Consider the following 9,647-nt stretch of genomic DNA (forward strand, 5'->3'; position numbering starts at 1 on the left):
GCTCAGAGCGGCTCGGGCCCCGCACACACCCCTGCAGCAGCCGGGCGGCCCCAGGGGGACCTGAGGGCTGCCATTGTCACAGCTGTCATTTCCTGGCCCTTCCTGCCTGTGCACCGCAGCCCGCTCCCTACACGAGCTACTTAGGGGTCCAGCTGGCTCAAGACCCTCTGCATCTCCGGGTTCCCAGGCAGCCTCAGGGCCCCTGCACCCCTTCCCGCCTCCCCCTGGGCCTCACTTGGCTACAGCTACACCTGGGCGCCTCCCCGGAAGCCCTCAGCCAAGCGCATCCCGCATATCCCGTGCAGAAATGACTGACAAGAGGCCGCAGCATGGTGACCCATCTTTATTTTATTAGGAAGGAAACCCACCAAGCCTGCCAGAAACCCAGTGAGCACACCCAGCCCACCTGCCGTGGAGGTCCCTTCCTTCTCAGGCCACAAAAATAAACCCGTGTGCTGCTTATTGTTACCACATCACCAAAAACAACACTAGCCAAGCAGGAACAGTTAAGTGGTACTTTCACCCCAACTCAGGGAATCTCCAGCTCCTGGCTGCTGCAGGGAACCCCATAAAGCCTAGGGAGGGAGCACTGGCTACACAAAAGCACTATAAACAACAAGGGGCAAAGGTGGAGATATGAAAATAAATAAGGAGAGGGGGAAGAGGGAGAGGCTCTCGAATTCATGTCCCCTCCCTTTATAATCACCAATCCTGGGAGATTTGTCTACTATCTATGCAGAATATGTACACCTGTTGATAGAGATGGGGGGTGGGCAGCCCCAGGGAAGCCCCTCACAGGGTTGAATAGGAGCAAAACAGGGGAGTTGGGGGTTCATGCTATGGTAGGAAGAGAAGGAAGTCCTTCGGTCCAGCATGCCTGGAGGTGAGAAAGTGACAACCTGGACACCATCACACCCTTAACCCCCCGTGGGCACAGGGTCACACAATCTGGGTCAAAGTGATGGTGGGGCCCTTGTGGTCGTCAAAGCGGTCCATGGTCTTGAGGCTGAGGATCATGTGCAGGCCGTAGGTGAAGATGAAGAGCATGAACAAGGAGGTGAGCAGCCCCATCCAGATGGCCGGGGAGAAGAAGCCCGCACAGTCGGTGGCATAGGAGAACTGCTCGCCTGTCACGTTGAAGGCCTGAATCTGGGGGACAGAAAGGAGCGTGTGGCCCCACGGAGAGGGAGGCCCAGTAAGGGTTGAGGTTCCCAAGTTAGTGGGAAGGGAGCATCGTGGGGACAGGACTCTCAACTATGTTCCTGAGCCCAAGCCCAAAGGGTACCAACCCAGCGTGGCTCAGTGGTTGGGCATTGACCTATGAACCAGGAGGTCACAGTTTGATTCCCGGTCGAGGCACATGCCCAGGTTGTGGGCTCGATCCCCAGTGTGGGGCATGCAGGAGGCAGCAGATCCATGATTCTCTCTCATCATTGATGTTTCTCTCTCTCTCTCTCTCTCTCTCTCTCTCTCTCTCTCCCTCTCTCTCTCTCTCTCTCTCCCTCTATGAAATCGATAAGAATATATTTTAAATATATATATAATTTTTTTAAAAGACTTCAGGAGTCTGCTTCCTCCCCTCTACCCGGACCCAGGCTCCTCCCTGCTTCTTACCTGGAACTCCTCAAGAGTCATCTGCCAGAGAAAGGGCTGCGTGTCAGGCACAAGGATATTGCCCTTGTTGCTAAGACTGCTGACGTACTGGCAGTGGAAGGAGTAGATGCTGGGCCCTGTGATCTGGGAGACGTTGAAATAGGCTACCGAGCCATTGCTGTGGATTTCGAGGCGCTCCATGGTAAACCAGTGCCGGGCCGACACTGGATAGAAGCGGTTCACCAGAGTGAACCTGGGGGAGACCACAGGGGTGTCAGGTAGCTGAGGAAGCCAGGGCCACACCAGTCCACCCACACCGCCACCGCCCCTTGGACTCACTTAAATGTCACTGTGGCACCAAAGAGTTGTTCATAGGTCAGCGAAAGCCTGTAGGATCAGAGTGAGAGGCCAGTCAGGCTCTGAAAGGGCCTTGAGCATCTTAGACCACATTGCTCAAGTCTGCTCCTACGTAAGCTGCCTGGGTCCTTGCCCCCACTTGACAGATGGGAAAACTGAGACCCTGTCACATTCTAGGTCAGGAACCAGCATGCAGGTCCCCCACCTCCAGCTGAGGGCTCCTTCCTCTGGCTCCCCTGAACCCACTGTCCCTCCTCCTTTAAGAACCACCCCCCTTGGGGTCGTTGAGGTGCCCAGGTTGGGTTTTGGGAGTGAGGGCGATCTCTCTCACTGCACAGGGAAGGTATGGGGGCCCCAGAACTTGCTTGGGCATGGTATGCACCACAGTGCAGTCGCCTTGAGGCTGCTCAAGGGGGAAGCGTCAGGTTCCCAGGTGACTTGGGAGTAGTAACAACCAAGTCCCAGGCAAGGACTAGAAGGCATGGGGGAGCAGAACTCTGAGCAACCCCCACTCCAAAGGCCCTCCAATAGCAGCCCCTCCCCCCAGCATTCCTATGGCAAACCTACACCACCAGCACATATACCCACCCGAAGTGACAGGTCCTTTGCCCTCACCTGGCAATGGAGTCATTCCAGAAGGAGCCGGTCATGTTGAGAGACGGGGCGTCAAAGGTCCTGGCGGTCAGGTCTTCCCAGCTGTCCCTATAAGCCACTGAGAAGTTCTGGGCCCAGAACAGGATCCGGGGGGCGGTATCGTTATAACTCACAGGGGGGTGGACCACAACGGACACGGGCTGTTTGGGCGTTGTTTGCAGCAGCTGCCGACCTAGCCCGCCGGCCACCATGGCTGCATCGCGGGCCACCTGCAGAGACAGCCCACAAGCCTTCTCTCAACGGGCCTGAGAACAGGCCCAGACCAAGTGGCCTGCCCTCGCTGTCCCTCTCCACCATCTGTAGTCCCACCGGTCCTACTCAGAGGCCCTTCCTCTGGGAAGCTTTCTCTGGCTGGCCCCTAAGTCTCTGGAATAGTCCTAGTCCCTCCAACTAGGGAACATTTGGGCTTAATTGTCCGAGCATTTGCCAGCCCCTAAGACTGACAGGGCGTTCGGAAAGCTGCACCTGGAAGGAGTAAGCAGGTTCGTATTCGTCCCCCCGCCCCGACATGGGCCCAGGGGAGAAGCTGGCCCCCACTGAGGCCATCGGAGCCACAGCCCCTCCAGGCCCACGCACCACGTGGCCTCTGCCCACACCTCCCAGAGCCCGTGCGGCAGGGCACATACCCTGGAAGGGCGGACCGCTGTGAGGGCCGCTGTGTACGGGACATCTTCCGACTTGAGCATGCTCAGCACCTGCCCAATGACCTCATCTGAGGGGCAACGGGAAGAGCAGAGAACCAGGTCACAGGTGGACGCCTAGAGGCAAGGCTGTGCCCTTGCACACCCCACATCAGTGCCCTCTTGATGGAGGTGGCGAACACCAGGGGTCTGCACTGTGAAGTCCTCCCACCCCCGGAAACTAACATGTCCTCTGCGGTGGGACACTGAGACCCCTGATGAGTCGGCTCCCGTCAGCCTTCAATAGTGTTTTCAGTTTCCATCCAGGATCCCTGACAGCAGCTGCTGTTCATCCTGTCCACCCCCAGCCTCCCCTGGGCCACCTGTGGCCTCCGTTGTCAGCTCCCTAATGCCAAGGCCTAACTAAAGGGAATGAGAAAAGACAAAGACATACGTAACTTTGTACCCACCCGTGGAAGGTTTCCAGTGACCTTCCCACAGGGAATGACTGACTGTCCTTTATAGCAAAAAGAAGACAAGTGATGCCTGGCCAGTGTGGCTCAGTGGTTGGGCATCGACCTATGAACCAGGAGGTCAGGGTTCAATTCCCGGTCAGGGCACGTGCCTGGGTTGCAGTCTCGATCCCCAGTGCGGGGTGTGCAGGAGGCAGCCGATCAATGATTCGCTCTCATCACTGATGTTTCTATCTCTCTCTCCCTTCCCCTCTGAAATCAATACAAAAATATTAAAAAAGAAGGAGAAGACAAGTGTTCAGAACTGTTTTTTGAAAAGCTGCTGGTCTCTTAAACCCACACTAAAGGATTCAGGCTGCCTCAGTGGAAACTGGCTCACAGGCTCCCGCAGAGAAGACCCCCTAGACATCCCCAAATCTCTACTAGGCAGGCCCAACGGATGAGGCCTGAAGGCCAGCATTTCCCTGATCAGCTGCCAGGTGCTCCAAGAAGCAGAGAGCCTCGCGGGGGGGTGAGGAGGAGCTGAGGACCACTCCGAGGGGGGGCTGGGGAGGGGTAGAGAACATGCCTCCTCCCTGACCCACTCACCATTGCCTGTGAGGACTTCCCGTGGTGCCATCAGACCCGAGCTACGGAAAAAACACAGTGTTAGAGCCCCACAATCCGAATAGCTCTCCACCATCCCCAGCCGCCCCCCTCGGCCCCCCTAGTGTGCCCCCCACTCAATGCCAGCGTCCTTCCCCATGAGCCCCATTCACCTAGCACTCTAGCTGGGGCTTTGGGAGCCACCCTCCCTCCACATCTTTTTTTTTTTATATACACTTTTATTGATTTCAGAAAGGAAGAGAGAGGGAAAGAGAGAAACAGCAATGATGAGAAAGAATCATTGATCGGCTGCCTCCTGTACATCCCCGCCCTGGGGATCGAGCCCGCAACCCGGGCATGTGCTCTGACCAGGAATGGAACTGTGACCTCCTGGTTCATAGGTCAACACTCAACCACTGAGCCACGCCAGTTGGGATCCCTCCACATCTTTGCTCACCTCATGGCCCTGCCTGGAATCCCTTGCCCCTCCCCTGCCCCACTTCATGGTCCCACTCAGGTCCCTGCTACCTGCTGTGTGAACGGGTCCTGGCTAGGCAAGTTGGCTTCCTACCACCAGAGCCCACGTCTACCTTGTCTCTGGAGGCCCGTGAGGCCTAGTTCAGTGCAGGGCACTGACTCGTGAATCACAGCCCGGCCAGAGGCCCTTCCAGTCTCTTCTGGTGATACTGGGCACCTTCTGGAAGGGCTTCAGGGTTCTGGACGGAAGGACTGTCATCGTTGACTGGGTTGTGCTACCAGAGCCCAGAGCCTTGCGGCTGGAGGCCGGGCCATACCTGGCTGTGTAGGGCAAGCGGATGAGCAGCAGGGCCGGGAGGCTGGCATTGAGCTTTAGCTCCCGAAGGGTGGCCAGGTCCACGTGCAAGGGGCTGGCCCCCAGCTTCTCCTGCAGGTACGTGGTCAGAGTGCTGACTGCATACCAGTCAACAGCAGGAAGCACAAGAGAGGAGGGGGCCAAGTCCAGGGCATTCTGGGGACAAAGGAGACATGAAGGATGAGTTAGCAAAAGGGACCTGGCCTGAGCCAGCCCCTCACACTGCTCCGGCAGCCCTCCCCTGCAAGCCACACCCCCACCCGCACCCACAGGACTGAGTCTCATTCAGGGTCAGAAGGAAAATGCCCCGCACCCCTGGCCCCTGACACTCACGCCTTTCTACCCCCAAAGCCAGCAGCTCTGGTTCCTAAGGAAACAGGTTTGTTTTGTTTTTTTTTGGTTACTCCTCACCCGAGAACATTTTTCCATTGACTTTTAGAGAGAGTGGAAAGGCGGGGGAGAGACAGAGAGAGACACATCAATGTGAGAGTTACACATAGATTGGTTGCCTCCTGCATGGGCCGGAGATTGAACCTGCAACCAAGGTACATGCCCTTGACCAGAATCGAACCCAGGGCCCTTCAGTCCATGGTCTGATGCTTTATCCATTGAGCCAAACCAGGTAGGGTTTTAAATATGTTTTTTTTTACTCTTTTTTTTTAAATCCTCACCTGAGGAGTGAGGATATTTTTTTCCATTGATTTTTAGAGAGTGGGAGAGCGTAGGGGAGGAGAGAGAGAGAGATGTAGAAAGAGACACATCAATTGGTTGCTTCCCACACACACACTGACAGGGTGGGGATTGAACCTGCAACCAGGTACATGCCCTTGACCAGGAATTGAACCCGCAACCCTCTGGTGTGTAGGCTGACACTCTAGCCACTGAGCGACACCAGCCAGGGCTGTTTTTTGTTTGTTTGTTTGTTTGTTTGTTTGTTTTATTTTTAGAGAGAGAAGGGAGAGGGATAGAGAGCTAGAAACATCAATTAGAGAGGATCACTGATCGGCTGCCTTGTGCACACCCCACACTGGGGTTCGGGAAACAGTTCTTTATTGTGCTATGGGGTGGGGGGTGGGACAGCCCCCATGCCCGCAGCTGGGAGAGGACTCTTACCTCCAGGTTAGAAAAGGTGCTGTCCTGCTTGTTTCCAAACACGCCACCGTATGCCGTGAAGTCCTCAATGCTCAGCTAGTAGGGAAGCAGGGAAGACGGCCTCAGAAGTGGCCAGGGCCAGGGCCAGGGCAGGGGGCAGACCCCTTCCCCGTGCATTTGCAGGGCCAGCAAAATCTCACTTAGAGTCAGATTTGCTCTGGTCAGAAAAACAAGCAAGGGCAAGTTTGGGGTGGGGGTGGGGATAGTTTTTCCATTAAGTTTTTTTAAAATATTTTTTTATTGATTTCAGAGAGGAAGAGAGAGGGAGAGATAGAAACATCAATGATGAGAGAGAATCATTGATCTGCTGCCTCCTGCACGCCCCCTACTGGGGATCGAGCCTGCAACCGGGGCATGTGCCCTTGCCCAGAATCAAACCCAGGACCCTTCAGCCAGCAGGTCGATGCTCTATCCACTGAGCAAAACTGGCTAGGGTGAGTTTTTTTTCTTTTAAAGAGAGTGGACGAGAGAGGGAAAGACAGAGAGAAACACCAATGTGTGAGAAACGTATCGATTGGTTGCCTCCTACACATGCCCTGACCAGGACCTGGGCCGGGGAGGAGCCTGCAACCATAGTACATGCCCTTGACCAGAATCAAACACGGGACCCTTCAGTCCACAGGCCAACACTCTATCCACTGAGCCCAACTGGCTAGGGCTCTTTCATTTCTCTAGCACCCTCCTAGCAGGGTGAGGGTGAGGGTGAGGGTGAGAAAACATGGAAGGCAGTCATGGGGTTGGGAGGAAATGTGCGGGCAGCTGACTTGTGGTAGCCTCAGGAGTAAGAGTCAGCTGCCTGCCGTCAATAACAGGAACTGGGTAGGGAAGAGGGAAGCCAGGGGAGGGGCTGGGGGCAGTTAGAAGCACTTAGTGCATGCCTTCCCCCCATCAAGGGAAGTCGAAAAAAAAAAGGAGAACCTGCATACCAGTTGCAACAGCTAGAACCAACGGGATCTTTTTAAAAATATATATATATTTTTTCATTTCACAGAAGAAGGGAGAGGGAAAGAGAGAGAAAATCAATGATGAGAATCATCGATCAGCTGCCTCCTGCACACCCCCCATTGGGGATCGAGCCCGCCACCCGGGCATGAGCCCTGACTGGCAATCGAACTGTGACCTCCTGGTTCATAGGTCGATGCTCAACCACTGAGCCACACTGGCCAGGCATGGATAGCACCTTTTGTAAAGGAGGGTGAGAAGTCCCCCTCCTCACCTGGTTTTGGTGGAAGGGGAGAAACAGGTGAAGATCTCGAACATGCTGGGGGAAGCACTGAAATCTTCTGAGGCCTCCAGACCACAGTAATGGATGCTCATCCCTTTTCCTCTCCAACCTAGAGATGCCCTTCAACTCCTGCCCCTCCACCCCAATGCCCAGCTTTCTCTGGCTTTTCCCCACCAGGCCCTGAGGCGATCTTAATCAGCTTCTGTTTAGTATACACACTTGGCCAGCTTCCTCTCCCTCCTGGGCAGGAATCCTGACCTTGTTTGGACAATCTCCTTCGGAAAGCCTAGAAACCGCCACTCTCTACTCCTCGCAGCACCTCCTGCTTGAAGTCACCCGAGGCTTCCTGTCACGTTTAGAACTGCAACCGACCTTTTTCCTCCTCATCTCCTGGCGACCTGTCTAACCATCCCCTACCCCTTGCTCTCACTCACTATACTCCAGCAACAGCAGCTCTTCCGTCTTGCCCAGGGCCTTTGCACATGCTGTACCGTCTGCCAGGAACACCCTCCCCTTATAGCTACACGGCTCTGTAGGGACCTCCATTCAGGTCTCTGCTCAGTGAGTCTTGCCTGATCAGCTTTACCTTAAATAGGCTTGCCGTTACTCTGACAATGATTGGCTGTGTTTGTGCACACCACAATAGGGTTAGCCTGTTTCTTTCGTCTCTCAACACTATAGCGCTGACATTATGGCATATAAGACCTCAGCATTGACTTGTCATGCTCATGTGACTGTCAGCTTCCTCACGGTAGGGGCTTGGGTTATTCTGCTCATTACTATGCCCCCAACACTTAATAACTGGCACATAGTAGGCAGTTCATATTTGCTAAATGGGTGAATGCCATCAGACAGGGATCCAGCTAGGTGTGTTCCGTGGATTTTAAGAATTGCTCCTCACAGCCCTCTGATGAGGTGGTATCTGCATTTTACAGATGCAGAAACCGGCATTCGCAGACCAAAGGCTGGTAAGTAGTAGAACTAGAATTGAGTTCCAGTCTGACTACATTATTTACCGCCTCCTGGAAGGACTACAGGAGAGCATGCCCGCCACAGGCTACCCACAGAGTGATGGAGCAAGACCAGGAGGGGAATGAACCATACAGGCCACGAACAAGGAAGCAACAAGCAGAGGCTCAACAACTTCCCAAACGCCAAACCTACACTGCCCTAGAGTCTTCTCATGGGCTGAATGCCTGGTTGGAGGGCAGAGCGATCTGGAAGACAGGGAGCACAAACCCAGTTATGAGCACAAACTGGCCTGGGGTGGGGGGGGGGGGGCCGGGGAAGGTCCTGACAGACTCAGGCTGGAACCAATGGTGGTGTGCACAACCCAGCCAATTACTGCACCTCTACAAGCTTTAGTTTCCTTGGTAGTAAAACCAAGACAATGACATCAGCTTAGCACAGTGCCCATGAAGCACTCAGTAAGTGATCATTTTTTTCTCTCTATTATGATCATTACAATTAGAATTGCAACTCCGCCACCCATTAGCTGTGTGACCTTGAACCAGTCACTTCCCCTCCTTGGGCATCTGTCTTCTCAACCGCCAACAATCATCCCCACCATATAGAGTAGGTCACACAAGTTCACGGTACTCTGTAGACTTCCGGCCTCTGACCACTTGCTCCCCCCAATCAAGTTGGTGCCATTTCTGGGCCCTCACTATATTCTCACTGAACCTTCTCCTACGGGCCTTCCCAAGAGAGGAGCCACACCTCCCTGCAGTTGAGACAAGGTCACCGAAGCTTCCCTTGGGGAATGGGTCTCCTTATCCTGAGGGGAGGGGCCTGCCTGCCTCCTGATGACTGAGGGACAGAGGGCTGGGACAGGCGCACCTTGTCCTGCAGGAACAGCAGCACGTTGCGGGGGCCCAGCTCCAGGGCGGGGTCTAAGTAAGTAGAGAGCTGCATGTCGCTGGTGATGTGGCCCTCATGGGTGTCGGCCGCAGGAGCCCACAAGTCCCTGTCAGGGGACAGAAGAGGTGCTGTCAGGTGGGGGCGTTTGGCTTACGATCCGAAGTCCACGGGCTCCCAGCTTGATGTGTGGGTCCCGGAGACCCGATCTAGGCCGCCAAGCAAGGGACAGTCCCCTCTAGGCCTCGCAGCTTCTCGCCGAGAACAGCCCAGGAGCCGGGCGAGGGCCCCCCACCCGC

The 9,647-nt window shown here is 55.1% G+C and overlaps 1 protein-coding gene across 1 annotated transcript in view; it reads right to left on the bottom strand.

Annotated features, from left to right (window-relative positions):
- Window positions 1-328: 328 nt before the first annotated feature.
- The window catches only part of ATP6AP1 (ATPase, H+ transporting, lysosomal accessory protein 1), a 12,170-nt gene continuing 2,851 nt past the window's right edge, over window positions 329-9,647 (bottom strand). The window contains exons 2-10 of the mRNA XM_005886109.2: window positions 9,331-9,500; window positions 6,228-6,302; window positions 5,077-5,270; window positions 4,286-4,326; window positions 3,231-3,316; window positions 2,566-2,813; window positions 1,933-1,980; window positions 1,615-1,846; window positions 329-1,149 (exon numbers count right to left, since the gene is read on the bottom strand). Of these exons, the coding sequence (XP_005886171.2) occupies window positions 940-1,149; window positions 1,615-1,846; window positions 1,933-1,980; window positions 2,566-2,813; window positions 3,231-3,316; window positions 4,286-4,326; window positions 5,077-5,270; window positions 6,228-6,302; window positions 9,331-9,500 (1,304 nt within the window). The 3' untranslated portion in view covers window positions 329-939. The remainder of the gene's footprint in view (window positions 1,150-1,614; window positions 1,847-1,932; window positions 1,981-2,565; window positions 2,814-3,230; window positions 3,317-4,285; window positions 4,327-5,076; window positions 5,271-6,227; window positions 6,303-9,330; window positions 9,501-9,647) is intronic.

Source organism: Myotis brandtii, unplaced genomic scaffold (genome assembly GCF_000412655.1).
Source record: "Myotis brandtii unplaced genomic scaffold, ASM41265v1 scaffold959, whole genome shotgun sequence".
NCBI lineage: Eukaryota > Metazoa > Chordata > Mammalia > Chiroptera > Vespertilionidae > Myotis > Myotis brandtii.